Genomic DNA, 21,935 nt, shown 5'->3' on the forward strand with positions numbered 1-21,935 from the left:
CAGCTAATCCTCGGGGGTACAGTCTTAGCCCAGTTTCCCCACCTCTTTCCCCTCTGACCCTCCTCCAGTTAATCTGACGGCAGTGTAAACCTTTGCGGTCTATGATTGTGCAACGTCCACGTTTCCCTCGCCCTCCCACCAGGCCCCCTCCCCTCCAAATTCAGGGGAACTCCCGTTACCGCGGTGCCACCGGCATTACTCATTCATCTCCATTCAGGCTTCCCCCAGCATTTATTAAGGGCTCTGGGCTCCTGCCTTTCACTCTCACTCTCCTCTGCTCCAGCAACACCGCTCACTTGAGAGCTTCTCGCCTCGTCCCCTCGGGCCAGCTGTGGGAAGTGGCCGAAGAAAGAACTTTGTGTCTCTCTCCAGCAATGCATCTCCCTGTGATCCTGTTCTGCGCTCTCTGGTTTGCGGCGTTGGCGGAGACCTCGGATGATTATGAACTCATGTATGTGAATTTGGACAACGAAATAGACAATGGACTCCATCCCACTGAGGACCGTAAGTTCTCTTTAACTGTTTCTCTGCTAACCCTAACTACATACCCACCTCTTTGGCTCTAAATAGTATACATATACTTTGTAGCCAAGGAAATGTGCTAAAAATTATAGCTTGTTTTGCAAAAGAAAGAAGCACTATAGGAAAGGGGGAGATTTCAAAAAGTTATTTCTGTCACAGATACATAACGGCTTGAACCGCATGAAATCGCCGATATTTGCCTGTTTTGAGCCGCACGAACGGCAATTTCACAGAGTTCCACTTAATATATACCTGCGTGAATGGTCCCTGTCGCTGTCGAGATACTCACACGCTGTTTTTTCCGAGGTGTCCTTAAAGGGAAGGGGGTTGTGGGGCTAGGCAGGAACTTGGGACCACCGAGGGAGGTCACCTTTGTACAAAGCGCACCCGAGAAAGGCCTGGGCGGCTCCGTAACGTGTGTGTCCCTCGCTCTAGCCACGCCGTGTGACTGCCGTCGGGAGCACACCGAGTGGGACAAGCTCTTCATCATGCTGGAGGACTCGCAGATGAGAGAGGGCATGCTGTTGCAGGCCACCGACGACGTCCTCCGGGGCGAGCTGCAGAGGCTGCGGGCAGAGCTGGGCCGCCTGGCCGGCAGCCTGGGGAGACCGTGCGCGCCGCCGGCCCCCGCGGAGGCCCGGCTGTCCCGGGCGCTGGACGAGCTGCTGCAGGCGAGCCGCGAGGCGGGCCGCAGGCTGGCGCGCTTGGAGAGCGCGGGGACGCCGCGCCCGGAGGAGGCGGGGCGCGCCCTGGGCGCCGTGCTCGAGGAGCTGCGGCGGACGCGAGCCGACCTCCGCGCTGTGCAAGGATGGGCAGCCGGGCGCTGGCTGCCAGCAGGTAAGGACGCGGGGCGGAGTGGCTCCCGCTGCCTCCTCGCCTCCCGCCCCTCCCCACAGCCCCCAAACACCCTGCGTCTTTGTCCTCGGAACGCGCGTGGCGGGAAGCCTGGTGGCGGTCCTCTAGGGGCAGCTTCAATGGGGACACACACACACCTCTGTTTCTCCATGCACGCTCACAGGCCTCACAAACACCGTACAAGGCGCGAAAACTGGCTTTAAAAAGTATTCTCCAGCCCCCGGGAACCGAGAAGAGAGCTATGGACATAGACATCACAGTCTCGAAATAGACGTCAGGGACCCCTGACACCCGATCGGACCGGGCGGTGCAGGAGCTCTATTGGCCGGTTTTAACCGTGACCTCTCTAGCTGTCCGGCTTCCCTCCGTTTGGGATTTCCACTTCTTCTAATTTTAGCCTGTCTCTCTCTTTAGCGGAGTTCTAGTTCCCCGCGCTATTTCAGGGCCCAGCCTAATTCTTTTATCTACACTTTCCGATCCCTGGGCCGGCCCCTCCTCCCCGCTCGTTCCGGCAAGAGACTTGAGACTGAACCCCATCTCCTGAAGGATTAGTGTAATTCCTGAGGGGTCCCCCAGGCCCCGAGGTCTGTGGAATTAGCCCGCTAGAGGGGAGGGCTGAGTATGTGAGGTTTGGACTGGGCGGGATCCACAGTCTGCTGGAGGAGCAAATGGGTAACCCTCCTCCCCAGGGCTTTAGGGGGTCAGGACCAAACAGGAGAGAGGCGGTTCAAACCGGATACAACTTGTTGAACTCCCCTGTAATATGAATGAATCTCCAAACACACATGGGCCTGAAATAATACTTTTGAAATAATACATTTGAATAGTACATCTGGAAGATTGTTAAACGAAATGAGACGATTTGGAGCCAAATAACCCTCCTTTAGAAGTCAAAATTTCTAAGAGGTAGTAGTGCAAAAAAATCTTTTGTGGGTTATATTAGAAAATCAGTGACTTGGTTAGAAAATATAACTTACACTGTTCCTGAGACTCTCATGAACAGAAAACAATTACAAACAGTGCCATCCCTCTTTATATTTACAATAAAGCAACTCGTCTGTTAGGGTAGGAAGAAGAATTGTAAGCATGTGTGACAGCATGTTTCATTTAAAATTACAGAAACCATAGCAGAGTAACAGTCTTTCCTAAATATTTGCGGACTGTTTATCAGTGCTGAGCATATTTTCTTGACTATTCAGTACGGGTTCAGAGACCGAAAAAGCATAAAATCAAATATACAATAGATCTTCAGTATAAGTGACAGAGGCAAATTATAATTCTGTGGCTATTTTAATGGGTGAAATTTCTTGTCTTTGGCAAACTATGAGAAATGTTTGTGCATACAGTGTATCCCCCAAACTGAAGAATTAATGCTAATTTTCACTCTCACCTCTGTATACTAGTTAGCGCAGAGAGGGATGTATTTCTGAGTTCTGACATGTTAATTTCTTATTATATCTAATAGTATTTTTACCCACATGGTTTGATTTCTCCTTTTTGGTTTCCTGCCAGCTTGGTTCCTAAGGGATTCCTAATTATTCTGTTGTCGGCCTCCTAAGAACCTGGTTTTAATTTTGTTTGGTCTTTGATAATGTAATCAGAAAAACCTATTAGTTAAAAGCCATTTCATGTCTTTTCATGTCAGAGAGTTTCTGACATTTTGAAGAGATATCAAGAGGCTCAATCACTGGTCCCCACCAAAAAAGCCACAAAAAAACTGTGAGCATGAAATTCCACTCCATGAACTCACGTAGCTGTAGCCAGTGGAGCCTGCAGGGAAAGCTGGGTCTCTCAGAGGCAATCAAGGAATGCTTTGGAATGCAATCTTGACTGCCTGGGTTTATTTAAACAGGAAATCAGTTAATTGAACTGCAGTAGGCCCCCTCCTGAACACTACTTTACTGGGACATTACAGAGTATATCTCAAATGGTCATGCATATGGTGATCTTTTGTTCCACAATCTTTGTTTAATTTAATTAACACAGCTAGGGGAAAAACAATATATCTACCAATTTCATTTGAAACAAGAAAGCCTCATTAAGAATGAATCTTAAAAGTCTTCAAAAATTCAAATTATTCAATGAAAAAGTAAATACCAAAATGTGACAGGACCAATTTGTGCTTTAGTATTGTAGTAACTTTTATACGATTTTCTGAATCTCAGTATTTCTTCGACTGTTGGTAGGTACACATCTGTTTAATTTTTTAGGACAGAGCCTCGCCCTCAATCACTTGCAGGCATTTAACTTAGTTTAACACCGTTTGCATGGATGTTTGGGGTCTTCAAGTTCTGTATGTTTACCAGTTGGTCTTTGAGGATCTGGAACTTGCTTATCAGAACTATTTTATGATAAATCTTTAGTTTGTTATGAAGTGAATGCCTAGCCTTCATTTAGATTTTTTTTTAAGTTCTTTTTCTGATCTCTTATTCACATGAAGTTATCACAAAGCAGAGCTCATCTACGAAAGGTTTTAGCACATTTCCCAGAGACACCTAGAAGGTCTTCACTTGGGCATCTCTAGCTCCTTGACCAAGCATGTGACCTGGACTTTACTATTCTCCCATCGCGGTGTCTGAGCATCTCCTTCTAAGTGCTCTTCAACAGAAATATGTTCTCCACCAGGCCCCTTGGAAGAGTTCACTCTTCCTTAAAGGTTTTTTCTATTGCTGCCTAAATAGTATTTATAAGCATGTGGACAAAATAAGAGTTTTTAAGAATAGTAAAACAAACTGAATTCCATCTCTCCTAACCAAATCAAGGGGTTCTTTTCCCATTAAGAAGCAATGCAGTGTGTTAGTTTCAGGGTGTGGCTTCTGCAACCACAGTGCCCAAGTTCAAACCCCTAGTTTTACCACTTACCAGCTAGTAAGCAGAACCAAGTTACTTAGTGCTCTATGCCTTAGTGCTCTCATCTGTAGAAAGGGAATATTAAGACTATCTCTTAGGATTGATAAGTAGGATTAAAACATTCAGAGTGATGAGAACAGTATCTGGTACATGGTGAGTGCCCAGTAAGAGTGAGTCATAATTGTTATACATTGTCGCCTTTCAAAGGTAGGTTTCTACAAACTTTGCAAGTTACAAGTATCTGGAACATACAGAGTATTAAAATTTCTGCAATTGACAGTCCTAGAGTTTCATTTAAAAATGTATGTTGCCAGTGGGTAAATGGGGTGAGCTAGGTCCATTGACTTTCATAGGTTTGTTTTATTCCGGAAGTTTGGTGAAGTCAAGAAGAGGGAAACAGGTCTGGCTCTAAGTTCTTGGAAATTACAGCATCATTGTTTGAAGTTAACGCGTAATGACCCAATATCTTTATTAAAAAAAAAAAAAAGTAGGGGCGCCTGGGTGGCTCAGTGGGTTAAAGCCTCTGCCTTCAGCTTGGGTCATGATCCCAGAGTCCTGAATCGAGCCCCACATTGGGCTCTCTGCTCAGCAGGGAGCCTGCTTCCTTCTCTCTTTCTCTCTCTGCCTACTTGTGATCTCTGTCAAATAAATAAATAAAATATTTTAGATTTTATTATTATAAATAAATAAAGTCTAGCAGAAAATAAGCTAGGGGAAATGGTTTCCATTATTTTCTGAATTTGGACAATCTGGCTACCCTGCATGCCTTCTCCACTTAGATGCTTCATTGAGTAGGACAATTGACTTTCTTTATTCCTGTTTTCTTTGCTCTACCAAGATCACTCTTGAAGCTCCTCAAGTCATAACGGGATACAGCATATCATTTTCAGTTGTGGTCGTTAAAGTGCCTGTGCTAAAATACCTAAATGTCGGAATCATTTCTGAATGAATTTATATTTTCTCTCATATTCTTCTTACTTTCCTGCTCCTCTAGGTTGTGAAACAGCAATTTTATTCCCAATGCGTTCCAAGAAGATTTTTGGAAGCGTGCATCCAGTGACACCAATGAAGCTTGAGTCCTTTAGTGCCTGCATTTGGGTCAAAGCCACAGATGTATTAAACAAAACCATCCTGTTTTCCTATGGCACAAAGAGAAACCCATATGAGATCCAGCTGTACCTCAGCTATCAGTCCATAGTGTTTGTGGTGGGTGGAGAGGAGAACACACTGATTGCTAATACTGTGATTTCCCTGGGAAAGTGGACCCATCTGTGTAGCACCTGGAATTCTGAGAAAGGGAGCACATCCTTGTGGGTAAATGGTGAGCTGATGGCTACCACAGTCAAGATGGCCACAGGTCACATTGTTCCTGAGGGAGGAATCCTGCAAATTGGCCAAGAAAAGAACGGCTGCTGTGTGGGTGGTGGCTTTGATGAAACACTGGCCTTTTCTGGAAGACTCACAGGCTTCAATATCTGGAACCGTGTTCTCAGCAATGAAGAGATAAGAGAGACCAGCGGAGCAGAGTCTTGTCACATCCGGGGAAATGTTGTTGGGTGGGGAGTCACAGAGATTCAGCCACATGGAGGTGCTCAGTATGTCTCGTAAGTGTTGTGAAACTCTACTTGAAGCCAAAGAGAGAAACTCACATTTTAAACATATGCTAGTTGGGACGGTCTAAAAACCTCAGTGCATATTAAGAACACTTTAGACTAATGAAGGGGAGAGTTGAGATCAATCTTTATTTATCTTGGCAAAATACTGAATAAACAGTTGAAGACATTGGAGAATGCTTTTGGGGATACTGTTACTAGATTTTATGCCATGGTGCTTTGAGATTAATGCTGTGTCTTTGTCAGATAAACTCTCAAATAATTAAAAGGACTGTATTGTTGAAAAGAAGGACAATTGTTTTACTTTTCTCTGGTTAATTTTGTTTTGGCCAGAGATAACTTTTACATCGGGAGAAAAAATAACATTTGCTGTCCATTGTTCATTGTTCTTGGTATGTACCTTATTAAAAAAATGATAAAAACATATTTATACTACAATGTGACTTAACAAATGCAAATGTAGTTTATGTGTTATAATCAAATGTCTCTTTTTTGAGAAGATAGTTATATAAGTTATATTGTAAAATGGTTTTGTATTAATTTTATTAAGACTATTTTTGTAAAACTCTACTGTAAATAAAATATTTTATAAAACTACTCCGTGTCATCTAATTATAAATTTAAAAGATGCTTTGGAGCAAAACTATACTCTTAAAGTAGGAACTAGTTTTCAGATACTAATCTATTGTGTAAATAGTAATAATATTGTTAGAAACAAACTGTAGAGTTGATTTAAGCTTTGGCTTCCTATAAATCATGAGCAAGAAATCTGATCTTGGCTAAGTCAATTCATCTCTCTGGGTTTTAGTTTTATCAACTGAGAAATCAAGGAATTGAGGAGATATTGATCTGTAGGTCCCAATTTGATGTTTCTATAACCATATGCAACATTCTGTCATATGTAACACAGAAACAAAATATCAGAGTTCCCCAAATATACATGACCGGGATTGTTCCTGGGAAGATCTAAGAATTTGGAAAAACGACTCCTGCCCTCAAAAAATACCCATTCTCTTACTCGTGCCTGAAGGAGAGACCAGTCAAGGTCCTTCAGCCTAGAGATGGGGAAGTACCTCTCAACCACACTACAGTTCTCTCCTGTTAAGGCTAGACAGGGGTAATAGAAGACCGCTGCTTCTGAATGTCAGCAGCAAATGTGGTAGAGCCACACTGATGATGAGTCTGCCTAACAATAGGGCCAGATCATCTCTGGTTTGTGAGGTTTGGAGAACAAGTCCAGGAGCAGTTATCAAACCACATTTTATAACTAGCTAGTTGAGTATCCTTAGACAAGTTACTTAACTCCCCTGGGTCTTCTCAGTAAAGAAGCAACTTGGTCTCTCAGTGCCTTTAGCAATAAAATGTCATGAATCTAGAAATCTTTGAGGATGTTCATGACATCAGTAGAGCTCGATCCCATTTGTGAGGTCCACAAAATCAGGATGATTGATCTCTAAAAAGACTGTTCACAGTTATGAGGTCATAGGCCAGTCACAGGCCCATGGAGATTACATGATTCAAGGTTGTCCTTGAAGGGCCATAGGTAAGTCCTTGTTTAGCCTTTATCTCTATGACTTGATTGCTTAAGTGGAATGTGAAACACTGGACCCAATGTAAGCTGAGAGTTAGGCATGATTTCAATTTCTCCATCTCAGCACAAATTAGATTTGTTCAAAAGATCCAATATGATGCAGGCCAAAATACATGCAAACTCATAAGCTGACAGAGTTAAACATAAGGGCCTTTTTAATTTTTCTATGGGAATTACTCATTTAGGGTAAAGAAGAAGCCAGTCGAAGAAAAGGAATTCTTGGGTTACTAAAGTAGAAATTTCATCTGCTACAGCAGTAAATCCAGATAAGTGTTTCAAGGGACTTCTGATTGTTTCCTCATACCTATTTTCCCTCTTTTCCAAAGGAGGAGAATTCTGGTTTCAGTGGTTGTTATGCCCACTCAGAGCAAAGTCTAGATTTTCCAGCATCAGTTGCAGCTGTGTGTGGCCAGATGACTAATTGCTGGCTGATGTTGAAATACTGAACATGATTCCCTTTCCCTTCCACTTGACTGGAATATGGTTGTGATGGCAGGAGTTTCAGCAACCACCTGAGATCACGAAATTCGGTGCAGCAATACAGAAGAAGCTTGACTCTCCCGTGTTGTGAAGATGTTGCCAGTCCTGGGCTGCCTGTTCCTGCACTTCTCTAACATGAAGAAAACCATACTTCTGTCATTTTAAATCCACTGCTGTTTGACCACCTCATCTGATCCAAGAGGACAATTTTTTTAAAAAAATCGAAAAGACCATGCACACTTTATTTCCTCAAAACATTCGTAGACTACACTCAGAAAGTGTATTTCCCAAATTCTCCAGAAGTTGGCTCTCTGGCTTTTTTTTTTTTTTTTCTAATACGATTTATTGAGTTTCAGAATACATAGTGTGAGCAAAAGGAAGAAGTAAGAAATGTGTAAAACTGAAGATAAATTTTCTTAAAAAAAAAATCAGTATTCTGGTTTAGTCACATTGGCTAAGAGTTTTATTCACCAGAATGGTTATTAAGGGCATCACTATATCTTGGCATTATAATTGTGTCAGATGACTCAAGTTATTAGGAGGAAAAAATGCATTATATATATAAAATACAAAATATTAGGTATGTGTGTGCTAAAGTGACCAGCTGTTCTGGCTTGCCTGCTATTGTCCCAGCTTTAGCACTGAAGTTCCTGTGTCCCAGAAAACCCTTCAGTTCTTGGCAAATTGTGACAGTTTGTCACTTTGTCACTCTAGTATGTACATCTGTATGTCAACAGAGCAATATTTTTGCAGAGGTATGAATATATGAATATATGAATATATGAACAAAATAGAGTTAATATATTTTCCTTGTCTATTACAATGTAAATTGGCTTTTAGTGAAATGTTAATTCCTTTAAAATATATTCAGAACATTTTACTCCTAAGTATATATTATAGAATTTAAAGTTTGGTATTTATAATTATTTAGTTAACTTCACTTGAACAATTATATTTTCAAACAGAAGAAATCATCATTGATTTTTACTTTTTTAATTAAATTTTATATTAGGAAGCTCTTCTTTGAGAAATTTACTAAGGCCAAATGTTTCCAGAACTCTCTTCTAGCCACTTAATAGCACTCAAAAAGTTAAAAATCTTGGTCAAAGTAATTATAAACATTCACATCTATATTCATAGATTTAATGAACTGGAAAACTGAGATTACTGATGCTTGCATTCAGTTATAAATCCAGACTGTGGAAGAAAGTGTGCTGGTCTTAGGCTCAGAAATTCACCATTCGATTCCTAGAACACAAATACCTACCAAATAGAAGAAGCTGGGCCTGCCAACTAGTCTTTATGGGTCTCACATTAGCCAAGAAATTAGGGATAACAGGACTTGCCTTCCCTTGCTGAAGGATTTTATGAAAATGACAAAAACTGATAATACATCTAAGTGTACTTTCTGAACCATAAAATAATATTTGAAATAAAAATTGTCTTTAAAAAAGAAGTTTTTCCAAATTGTGCCCAGTGCATTAAAGAAAAAAGGAGCAAGCATGCAAAAATAACAAATAAGCGAATATAAAGATTCCCTTATATTGTGGGTAAGTCATTCTCAGCCGGTCTGCCCCGGGATGCTCCTCTCTGTGCAGGCCTTCTTTTACTTCACAGCAACATCTGCTGGTGGAGTCAAGAAGGTGCAAACTCCAGAGTGCAACTATCCCAGACTTCGTTAACAATTCAGAAGAGGTCCTCTTCTGTTTCAAGATATGTCTTTCTTGATCCACATTTGGGTTGGCTTTTTAGAGCATTATTTTTAATATTTCCCTATGTGTATTATTATTCAGTTTGAATATTCTTAACAAGATTGCTTTGTAGTCTGTTTCCTAGAAATTGGATTAATAAATTCTTTCTCAACAACCTGCAATACGGTGAACTTAAAACTTTGTTCCTTAAGAATAATCGTATCATGAATTTTTAATGGCTATGTATGTTCCCAGGGAGTATAAAACTCCACAGATGAATTTGGTTCTGCCTTTAATATTGTAATATGGACCTGGTACATGGCGGATGCTCAATTTGGGATGACAATGACAACGATGTTGATTATGATAATGATGATGATAAGAAACATCATAACCATTGATGAACTAGGTGCCCAGCATTGTGCAAAGCATAACTGCTTTATCCACTTAAGCCTCACCTCACCCTATGTGGTACGTATTATTATTACCATAATAAAGGAGAGGTTAATTTTCTATCTCTATTTTCTGAGACAGCTCACCCATCAGTGGTTTGAATTTTGTCTCACATAGAGAAAGAAATGAGGCGAATTTATCATAATTAACTAGACAGTCTCTTCTAGACTTTTGCCAGTAAGTCAGAAGGAATTTGGACTCTTGCTGAGACAATATTACATTTTGTTTCCAAAGACTTTATACTTAAGTTTCCAATCATTTGAGGTCATCTTGTGATCTGTGCCAGAGGACCATATAAAAGGCATACTGACGGAGAGGCTTGTTTCCTTATTATGACCACTGATTCAGAAATGCAGGGGAAGAGACTTTTGGTTTTGATAGGAGTGATGTGCATTGCATCACAGAGTTCCAAATCAAAATTTGGAAAGGGTTTCCCTGTAAGTCCTCAAATAATCCCTTACAGTTAGAGATACCCGCACTTTCAGGCTCTCCAATAAAACTGCCAGCTTTCTGGGTAAAACACACGCTAAATTATGTTGCATTAAGCACTGGTCCTGCTTTTATATGCCGACACTGGGCAGGTTTTACAATGCATCTACATGGCAAAGAACAAGTCTGGAGAATTATCCAGGAATACTGAAAAATGACTCCCACTCTGAAAAGGTGGTGATGTCACAAAATATTAAATTACTTCTGATATTATTTAAGTGGAAAACAAATATATTACCTAAGTGATATCCTTGTCTTATTTTTTAATTCAAGGGGAAGAATTTAATATTTCCCATTAAGTATGATTCTAGTTGTAGGTTTTTGTAGATTATACTTTATTAGATTAAGCATGCTCCTCTTCTACTGCTAGTTTGTGGAGACATTTCTTTTTTTTTTTTTGTCATGAACAGACTTTGAATTTTACAAAAGAAGTGGATATACCTATGCATATAGGTATATAAGTGTGTGTGTGTGTGTGTGTGTGTGTGTATAATTCTTTTACTTATATATACTATTATAGACATACATATATACATACATAATATCCCCTTAATCAGTTTCTAGAAGTTCTTCAAAATTCCTAGTTTTCAAAAAGCTCTTTTCTTTTTAAAGATTTTATTTATTTGAGAGAGAGACAGAACATGTGCACATAAGCAGGGAGAGGGGCAGAGAGAGAGGAAGAAGCAGAACTCCCCACTGAGTAGGAAGCCCCAGGTGGGCTTGATCCCAGGGCCCCAGGATCATGACCTGAGCCAAAGGCAGATGCTTAACTGACTGCACCACCCAGGCACCCCATCAAAAAACTTTTTTTCCATGCATGGGTACTGAATTTATGGGCTGCTCTTAATGATCAGATGACTTTTTGACCTGTTAGTCTGTTACTGGGGGGAATTACATTTTGAATATTAAGACATGCTGGCATTCCTAGGATAAACTCAACTGAATCATTATGAATTTTATAAAATGAGGATAACAATAGTTCTTCCCTCATAAGTTATTGGGAGAATTACCTGACTTAAAAGACCAGAAAATGGCACACAGAAAGCAGTCAGAAATGTAAACTCTTATCTTCCTTAAGCATTGCTGGAGTCATTTTGATTTGTGATTTATGCATCTACATTCATAATTAAGATGGGCCTGATTTTCCTTTCTTATGTAGTCTTGTTCTTGTTTTGATATCACATGTATACTAGCCTCACAGAATTAGTTGGAGAATGTTTTTTAATTATCTGAAAAAGTTTAATCAAGCCTGTAATTATTATTTACATGTTTGTTCTAATTGCTCTATAAAATTGGGGATGATTTAAAAATGCTGATATAATTGTCTTATTTGTTATAGGCATATTCAGGTTTTCTAACCCCTTAGCTCTCGAGTATGCACCAAGACAATATTGCTCATGCCTTTGATCTTTTCTCCAAATGGAAGGACCTTTCACAGTTTCTTTCTCACTGGGAGAATTGGAGAATATAAAACAGACAAATGGAGTCTAAGCAATTTAAATAAAATCAATTTCTATTTACATTTAATGTAAAAGTCAATATTATCACTTACATACAATTACTAATAATGAAAAGTAGTAAAAATTGGCTTGGAATTATTGAAATATTTGCCTTCAAGGAGAGATATATAAGCTCATTTGACAGCCCCCCATGATTGACTTACAAGCATAAAGGAGGCATTTCATTTTGAATCAGAGATAGACCAGTATAAAACAAATGAAAAATAAAACCAGAGGAGTAATATCAACCAAGCATAGGGAACAGTCACCACTGGCATACCACAAGTCTTGCCTGGCCCCATCTGATCTACTTTTTCATTAGTGTTTTAAAATGAAGGGAGAGTGGTTCTATTCATATAGTGGTTCTATTCATAAAATTTACGGATGCCAAGAAGAACTGGGAAGAACTGCAGATACACTGAGTTGGAAGAATCATTATCCAGTAATGTCTCGTTATGCCAAAGTAGTGGGTTGACTCTCTAACAAAGAAAGTATAAAAGGAGAAAAGTAAATACATAAAGCTGTTTGTTGGTACCCAGCATTCATTTTAGCCATTGCTGGCAACAGCCCTGGATTTGGTCCAAGGTGATCTGCACCCCATTCATGTGGTACTGCAGTTGCCCCAATTTTCTGCTTTGACGGTGGTTCATTACCCAAGCCTGGTCACCTGAAATACTGTATTCCCTGACAATAATGATGGATTGGCTCAGAAATGGGCATGTGACACATGTCAGGTCAAACAGAGATGAGACTGAATATGGAGTTTCTTTTGCTTAATTGGTATTCATGATGATGTGAGTTGGAAGCTGCAGAGGGCCATAATATAGAGCATGAAAATCCAATCCAAAGGAAGCAGAGCTGAGTAATGACTTTTGGGACTGCCATTGAGCCCTGAACCAAGCCATGTGGAAAGTCTGATACACTTATGCACTTATCAGTCTTGTATTTTGATGAGAAGTTCTTCCTTCCCCTCCTCTTTCCCCTTCATTCCTTTTCTTCTTCCCCTCTACCCCCCCACTTTTTTCTTTTCTTCCTCAACTTCATTATCACCATCATTGTCATCATCATCAAGTTATTTTTACCTGGGGTTTCTATTACTTAAAATACTATTAATTGGTAACATGGGATAATAATAGGACTTTTGTTGGGCAATTCTTCTGGGGATTAAATGATATAATCCTATAATCCATATAAAGTGCTTAATATAGTATTTGACATAAAAGCATGAAATAAATTTTAGCCATTGTAGTTATAATTGTTATTATAATTATTGTTATCATTGAGAAGATGACCATTTGGTGGGGATTCAAGTATTGCTTGGGTACGTCAGTTAAACCATGTTTAAAGTCCCAACATAAGATTCTATAATTTTTAAATTCTAGTCTTATAAAAAAAATATATCAAATCAAGAAATTGTAACACTTCAGCATTTTCTATAGAAATAGAAAAATGGGAGAATGCAGATTAAAGTAATATAAGTTAAGGAGGAAGACCTAAAGGGGAGAAAACTATAGGTAAAAAAAAATAAATCCTAATGATGGCTTCTAAAGCTAATTTCAGGGACTATATGACAGATTTGCAGAGCAGAAAATTTACTGAGAGAGAGTAAGATCCCCTCTACTTTGCCGGTCTAAGTTTGACGGCCTCATGTGAACCATTGCAGAGTTTTACAGACACATTAGTCTTAAAAATCTAAGCCCTAAAATATGTAGTCACAACTTCTTTTAGTCAAATTATCATTTCTTTTAGGATAATTTTTATAGTGCCAGATCAAATAAACCAAATCATCTGTTTATTTCAAATGCTTGCAGTGAATTCAGAAAGTGAATTTTGTGTTTCAAAAGATTTCTTGGTCATTGAAAGTGCATTTCAAAAAAAGAAAAAAGAAACAAATACATGAGTAAGTTGTTGGCAGCTGCAAAGAAACAATTCATTTTTCTGTTTTTTTTTTTCCCCAATAAATCTGTTAGTTACAAGTCTAACTATCAAGGTTTTAAAATGTGTGGTGTATATACATGTTTGTAATATCATGTAAAATCTGTTCCAAATACGTAGCCAAGATGGTGAAAAAAGTGTAACTGCTTTTCTGGACTTTTAGAAAATTTAGTATCATGATTAAAAATTAAATTAGCATTTCAATCCTGTAGCCAAAGAAAATGGGAAATGAATCATACTGACTAGTAATATCAATGACAGATCTTTAGAGGGGAACACAGGTAGAGTGATGAATTTCCATTGTCATGGCTGGGGTTCAGACATATCTGGGCATCCAGTAGACCACAGGGTGGGGGGCTCGTCAGATGTTCTGGAGAGGCCAGTGCTAAGAACTCTTATGTGGGAATGTCTGATACAATGAAAAAAACCTTAGTCCTTGGTGGGCCATAGTCATTTTGAGAACTGGGTGCCTGATTTGTTGCTAGCCTGACTCTTATCTGGATAGGTGAGCCCATGAAAGAGAGAGAACATTTTAGAACAGAAGGCTACATTTTACGGCAAACTTGGGAACAAGTCGGTATTGAGAGCTAAGCAACCCCAAAGTTACCAAAGTGTAACACCAAGGAAAAAGACAGATGTCCCCTCCCCTTTCCCCATCCTGCCTCAGGCTGCCACATGAAATTAGTCTATTGAGGACTGGTGGATCCTGAAGCTTCAGGGGTAGCAGCCATAGAGTTTGCTGGGCTTTGGGTGGTGGAAGTGGACACCATAAGCTGTGCCAGAAGCATGGAGATGATAACAGCATGGGTTTGTGGACTAGTCTGGATACCCAGAAAGGGAGCATTTGTGGGACACCCATGGAGAAGAAATACTTGGTCTGGGAGAGTTGACATTCAACTTGAGCACCTAGGGTATGTGGCAGTAAAATGTGGGCCAGGATACTCATGGACCTCATACATTTTTGTTAATGAGAACTAGAGACATTGGGCATATATCACATAATACCATATACTGTTCTCTGACCCCAAATAAAAAAATATTAAAAGAAAAAAAACATGGTTTCTGATAGATCTGAAGCCAAAGGGGGAAAAAAAACCAGTAAGACAAAGAGAATATTTTGATTGGACTAACTTGCTCTCTTTCATGCAAATGCAAAACAATTAACAGAGATGTCCTGGTTTGAATTTTTTACAGTAGAATTTAACTAACACAATTACAAATTATTCCCAAATCTTGTTCACGTTTAAGAAGTCTTCACATGTTCTCTTCTGTGTTTTATCTAACATTCCTTGCTTTTGGAAACCAAAGGCAGAAGTGGTTTTCCACCTCCCACTGAGAATAATGGGACACATTCCACGCAGTGCAGACAGGTAGGTTCTCCATAATTAGTAGCTGGACAAGGTGACCAGAAGCATGGCAAACACCATTCTCCAAACTGACAGATGCAGAGTTGGAAGAGAGAGAGCTTACAGCTCTATGAGTTCAAATAATTCATCTCCCTAGCCCAAGAAACCTCACCCCTGTTCACCAGCCAACTAGTGGCAAAGCAGAGAATCGAACATACCTCTTAATATTCTAGGGCCCCCTTTCCACAAATCATTAAAATGGTTCATGAAAATACTTTAAAACCACTCCTAAAAAACATCCCCAAGCTTAGCCATTGTATCATACCTTGGAGTATGCTCTTAACTATAACATCTGTGTGATTAGCCAGGAGATCTGCCTTGGTGATCGCAGCCAGGGACAGGTAGTTGGACATATTCCTGCATAGTTCCTTGTTGCTTCTGTGGAGGAATTTCACTGCGATGGGGATGGCTAATGCCATCACGGGGGGCCGGTTGTAATTCTGAGGAAACATAAGAAAGCAACAAATAATAAGTCGTTCATTATTTATTCATCCAAAAAATATTTATTGAGCTAATCTCCAGAATGCAGCTGTGAAAACACGGGCCCCACCCTGTTTTCATTATATAGGGGCCTCTGGGGATTCTTGCCCTTGCTGGGGAGACTTGGAGGGAAACAGGCAGTAAATAGGCTGATGAGGGCACGGACAGGCAAGTGAAGGATGCTGAGGGAACAAAGGAGAAATACAGAACCCAGTCCTGGAGGGTGTCAAAAAGCTTTCTGGAGGGAGTGAGGTCTTAGCTGGACCTGGTGGATGAAGAGGAGATGCCACCTCCATGATGGCAAGGAAAGGGGTGGACAGAAGAGGTGACGGAGAGCAGGCACCACTGGAACTGTGAATAGTTTTGCACAGTGGGAGTGGGATACCTGTGGGAAGGCTGGGGTAGGGAAGTGAGCACAGGGACAGGAGAAGTGAAAGGGGCATGATTTAGAAAGATCTGGCATTCCATGACAAGGAATTTGGAATTGATCCTTAAGGTGATAGGAATCATTGATGACAAAAGTAACTCCTCAAATTTATATTTAACAACCTAAGGAATGTTGAACATGGTGCCTTCTGACTGTATCTTAAAAACTCAGCCAGTGAGATTCAGAAGAAAAAAGTGAATGAACATAACACTAAAAACTAAAGAAATGCTGACTCCTAAAATAGTTCTCTTTTTGATTTACTTTATGATTGGCCATCAATATCCTTATATATAAAATAGTGCCATCAACATTTAATCACCTAATTAGGGAATAGTTAAAAATATAAATTATTTCCTTAGAAATGAATGGTTAGGGATGCCTGGGTGGCTCAGTGGGTTGAGTGTCTGCCTTCAGCTCAGGTCATGATCTCATGGTCCCGGAATTGAGTCCTGTGTCAGGCTCCTTGTTCAGTGGGAAGCCTGCTTCTCCCTCTGCCTACCACTACTTCTGCTTGTGCTCTCTCTCTCTGATAATTAAATAAATATATATATTTTTTAAAGAATTTGTCTTCACTGCCATCAACTATTCTGACCATCAACCCCATCCTTTAGCCTATTAGGCAAAGGATGCACACTGCACACTATGTTTGACTTCATATTATTATATTAGAAATAAAAGGCAGTTATTTTTCTGTAACCATTCATGTGAAAAGTGCTTATATCTTTCCAGCTGTGAATTACTCCAATACCACCCACAATTCTGGGTTTGGGGCAAGTGTTCAATAAACATCTGAGAAACTGAGTAACCAATGAAGAAAATGTAAATCTATTGTGATAGCTGTCATCAGGAACATAATGTAACAGAAAGGGAGGCACGGAGGTGGGGGGCCCATTTGCTCCCATGACTTTGTTCATATTGCTGCTAGCAATGGCTGAGTATGGGTCTGAACCTCCAATGTCATCCATTTTCTGGACTAGGTGATTGGGCAGGTGAGTTGTTACACACCTGTTAGCCAATTCCTACGTCTATGGCCAAGGTGTCATGATACTTTTTTTTTTTTTTTGGATTAACACATAATGTATTAATTGCTTCAGGGGTACAGGTCTGTGATTCATCAGTCCTACACAATTCACAGCACTCACCATAGCACATACCCTCCCCAATGTCCATAACCCAGCCACCCTATCCCTCCGTGCCACAACCCCAGCAACCTCAGTTTGTTTCCTGAGATTAAGAGTCTCTTATGGTTTGTCTCCCTCTCTGGTTTCATCTTGTTTCATTTTTTCCCTCCCTTCCCCTATGATCCTCTGTCTTGTTTCTCAAATTCCTCCTATCAGTGAGATCATATGATAATTGTCTTTCTCTGACTGACTTATTTCGCTAAGCATAATACCCTCTAGTTCCATCCATATCAGTGCAAACAGCAAGATTTCATTTTTGATGGCTGCATAGTATTCCACTGTATATATGTGTGTGTGTGTGTGTGTGTGTGTGTGTGTGTGTGTGTGTATACCACATCTTCTTTATCCATTCAGCCATGATACTTCTTTCTAACGGGGACATTTGGCTTCAGGAGTCATCAAATAACTCAGACATTGACCAAGCAGAGAATCACATTTCATTTGTCCAAATGATAGGTTCAAGAATGGGAAAGTTACCCAATTACAGTTAAGGAGTCATTAAAGGGCTCTGTGAAAGAGATTCTCTCTTCTACTCAATCCAAAGTGTTGAGCATGAAAGACCAAGAGTAGCTACTGCCAGATTGTGACCTTAGTAGGAGAGACTCTGTATTAGATACAAGGCAATATGCATCTGAGAGACATGTTTAGAGACAATAGGTCCTGGTGGCATCATTTGTGCCCTATGCATTAGGCTGTGTTGAGGCCAATATTTGCCCCCAATTTTTCTAAGTGAGTCAATTAACTCTTTTGTGCTTAAGCGTTTTTCCCCTCCTCGTCCCTAGAAACAAAAACAGACCTATAAAGCCTTAATCCATTTCTGTAGTTCCACACATTTTCCAGATTCAAAGGTCAATTTGACTCCTGAGCAGAGAAAGTCAGTATTCAAAAACCTAACCTGATATCGCACAGTTAAGTCAGCCATCTTGCAAGTTCTGACCCTATCCCTTTGTAACAAACCCTGTACTTCTGTAGCCGTTCCACTCACTAGGTTTCTGTCCTACCCTTCTTAGAGTTCCTCACAGCGTCTAACTATTGGGACCATGGCTTATAGCCAGACTTCTCTGATACCAGGCTTTGACTTTATCTTGAGTATTTCCTCTCCTGGTGAATTTAATTGGGCCTGATTGGACTGGGCCATTACTGATGTGATGAGCTGTGAGGCCTCCCTGGGAGGCTGGCTGCTCCCTGCCTTTCAGCTTTAGAAGTCTGAGTGTGTGCTTAGTCAGGCCAGACAGAATTGTTTGGATCCACTGATGCTAACTCACACCAAGGGATTTCCAAAAGCCCAGTGCATAATCAGCATGTGAGTTTACTCGTCTACAGTGAGGGTCTTTCCTAGGTCAGACTCTTTCACATTATCAGGATATCAGGAACCAGATTACTAACCAGAATGCTCACTGATGGGCACAAAATCAGATAAGAGCAGAGAGAGATCCTGAGGGTTATGTCATCCTGCCACTGTGAAACCCGACTCAAATAACAATCCTACCCCATAACCAAATCCCCATCTCTAGTGACTGACTGGAACTTTCCTATCCATCAGATTCAGTCTCTACCCACTGCCTCCAAACACACACACAAAACAGTACTGGGTAATTGTGCTAACTGTGCCATAATAATGACCCCCCACTGAGCATCCTCCTTTTTGTTGACATATTCTTCACAGTATGTTTAGGAAGTGGTGTTGTTTAGCAAGGCCAATTGATTTGTTCTATTTCTCTTTATAATTTTATTCTAGCCCTGCTCCCTTGAGGTAGTACTTAAGTTACCTCAATTATAGCATTTAGATATTCCCCAAACCCTTCAGTCTCACCTATACAATTTTTAGGTTGCCCCTACAGACAGCCAGTCTTTTCATCATGCATAGATTTTTGCTAGTTTAATTTTGAGATGACACGTCTTTATCCCTGTCATGGCTAATCAAAGCCCTGGTTTTGAGAGTGGAACACAATCACACAATTCTTCTCAGAGCTTTCCAACAAAGAATTTTGTGCCCAGGGTTACTTTATCTACTCTGAGCCTTTAGTCAAGGACAACTTGCAGCTCTCTCCCATTAGAGGAATACATCTCCCATTAGAGGAATATATCTCTAAGCACATTTACCTGTAACTTGCTTAGAAACCACAGATGGCAGCATTGGGGAGTACGACTCATGTTCCTACTAATTGTGAACACAGACTGTGAAAGACCAATGAAAATCAGTACTTGCAGCAACTGATATTTTTAAAACTTGGGGGTGAGTTAATGTTTGCCAGCAACCATGAAAGAACAGGCTGTCTTAACCAATTCCATCATATTCTTCTTACAACAACTCTAGATGTTCTAGAGAAAAATAGTAGGCAACCATCAAAGTCTTTGAAGTGTGATTCTAAGTGAAATGTGTAACATTTTTTAAAACTGTAATGTCATTGTTTTTTAATAATGACAGTATATTTTTAAAAATGCAGAAGAAGGAAACTGGACCATTTTCTTACACCACCCACAAAGATAAACTCAAAATGGATGAAAGCCCTCGACGTGAGAACAGAATCCATCAAAATCCTAGAGGAGAACACATGCAGCCACCTCTTTGACATCAGCCACAGCAACTTCTTGCTAGACACACCTCCAAAGGCAAGGGAAACAAAGGCAAAAATGAACTATTGGGCCTTCATTGAGATAAAAAGCTTTTGCATAGCAAAGGAAACAGTTAACAAAACTAAAAGGCAACCTACTGAATGGGAGAACATATTTGCATATGTTTTGTCAGATAAAGGCTAGTATCCAAAATCTATAAAGAACTTAACAAACTCAACACCCAAAAAATCCAGTCAAGAAATGGGCAGAAGACATGAACAAACATTTCTCCAAAGAAGACATCAAAACCACAATGAGATACCACCTTGCACCCATGAGAATGACTAAAATAGGAAACTGAGGAAAACAACTAGTGTTGGAGAGGATATAGAGAAAGGGGAACATTCTTACAGTGTTAGTGGGAATGCAAACTGGTGCAGCCACTTTGGAAAACAGTATGGAGGTTCCTCAAAAAGTTAAAAATAGAGCTACCTTATGACCCAGCAATTGCACTACCAGGTATTTATCCAAAGGATACAAACAGTGATTTGAAGGGGCACATGCACCCTGATATTTATGGCAGCAATGTCCACAACTGCCAAAGTATGGAAAGAGCCCAGATGTCCACTGACAGATGAATGGATAAAGAAGAAGTTGTGTGTATGTACACACACACACACACACACACACACACACGAATATTACTCAGCCATCAAAAAGGATGAAATTTTACCATTTACAATGACATGAATGGAACTGGAGGGTATTACACTAAGTGAAATAAGTCAGTCAGAGAGAGACAATTATATGATTTCACTCATATGTGGAATTTAATAAACAAAACAGATGAACATAGGGGAAGGGAAGGAAAAAAAATAAGATCAAAATAAGGAGGCAAACCATAAGAGAAGGTGAACTCTAGGAAACAAACTGAGGGTTGTTGGAGGAAATGGGTGGGGATGGGGTAACTGGATGATGGGCATTAAGGAGGGCATATGATATAATGAGCATTGGGTGTTATATGCAACTGATGAATCACTAAATTCAATCTCTGAAACTAATAAAACTAGATAAATAATAAAAGTCAAATAAAATAAAAGTATAATGTCATTATTAAAAAGCAAAACAAAACTTCAACACACTCAATTTTTCTATTTTCCTCTCACATAGGTCATCTGGAAATCTTTCAAATGACAGGAGGAGTAAAACATTAAGCAAAGAGCACATCGCTTGTTTGAACACCAAGGAATTACTACCAAAAGCTTTCAATCTCTAACTAGCATTTAGACCATTTCTAATGTATCAAGAAGCCATGGGCACTGATAACAGAAATGGGATATGAGCAAGGGCCTGGGCTAGAAAGACACAGGTCCCATGGACCTAGCAGGTACCATCCAATCTCCTTCTAATGGCTGAGTTTCACTCTCTAGTAGATCTCAGGCCCATGAATTTGTTATCTTTAAGATTATTTAGATCACAGAAATGCTAATGGTACACACGCAGAGAAAACCCAATGATCACTTGTACAAACAAACCACATTAATAGCAGCTGTTACTGCTGAAGCTTACGATGGCCCTTGGCCCAGTGCAGATGTGAGCTTGTTGGTATGTGTATCATCTTACCTACAACTCAGTGCCCAGTACTCAGGAACACACTCAGTGAGGTACAGGGTAGATATAAAGACTTGCTCATGGGGACGGTTATTTTTAGCTATAGAAGCAGAACAAAAGGTCTTTGTTCTATGGATGCCAAGAATTATATTTCTTAACTAGATTAGCACCAATTTGAGCTTTTGGTGGAGGTTTTCCTTTTGAAAACATGTGCTTTGGGAACATTTCCCGGAGTTTCAGAATTGAAAAGAATAAAGCGAAGTAAAAGAGATATCTGTCTGAGATGATAGCAACTA

The 21,935-nt window shown here is 40.0% G+C and overlaps 2 protein-coding genes across 7 annotated transcripts in view; one reads left to right on the top strand and one right to left on the bottom strand.

Annotated features, from left to right (window-relative positions):
- Positions 1-21,935, bottom strand: part of VEPH1 (ventricular zone expressed PH domain containing 1) — a 246,357-nt gene that overhangs the window by 186,090 nt on the left and 38,332 nt on the right. For 5 of the 6 annotated variants that reach the window (XR_004382083.1, XM_032852594.1, XM_032852593.1 and 2 more), the window contains exon 4: positions 15,650-15,824. Coding sequence is in view for 5 of the 6 variants with exons in the window: in XM_032852594.1 (XP_032708485.1) it covers positions 15,650-15,824 (175 nt within the window). In the remaining variant the exon portion in view is untranslated. Of the gene's footprint in view, positions 1-5,768; positions 5,849-15,649; positions 15,825-21,935 lie in introns of those variants that run through there. The other variant, XM_032852597.1, reaches the window with a different exon arrangement.
- On the top strand, positions 126-6,197 carry PTX3 (pentraxin 3). Its single transcript, XM_032852598.1, has 3 exons — positions 126-504; positions 958-1,359; positions 5,222-6,197. Exons 1-3 carry the CDS (start codon positions 375-377, stop codon positions 5,833-5,835), a joined length of 1,146 nt encoding a protein of 381 aa, XP_032708489.1. The 5' UTR covers positions 126-374; the 3' UTR covers positions 5,836-6,197.

The sequence above is a fragment of the Lontra canadensis genome, unplaced genomic scaffold (genome assembly GCF_010015895.1).
Source record: "Lontra canadensis isolate GAN:19392208 unplaced genomic scaffold, GSC_riverotter_1.0 scaffold6, whole genome shotgun sequence".
Classification (NCBI taxonomy): domain Eukaryota; kingdom Metazoa; phylum Chordata; class Mammalia; order Carnivora; family Mustelidae; genus Lontra; species Lontra canadensis.

Excerpts from the sequence above, each read along its gene's own strand:
- PTX3 (XM_032852598.1), top strand. The coding sequence starts at position 375 with ATGCATCTCCCTGTGATCCTGTTCTGCGCTCTCTGGTTTGCGGCGTTG. Across the intron at positions 505-957 it reads ACTCCATCCCACTGAGGACC|CCACGCCGTGTGACTGCCGT; the intron begins GTAAGTTCTCTT and ends CCCTCGCTCTAG. Across the intron at positions 1,360-5,221 it reads CGGGCGCTGGCTGCCAGCAG|GTTGTGAAACAGCAATTTTA; the intron begins GTAAGGACGCGG and ends CTGCTCCTCTAG.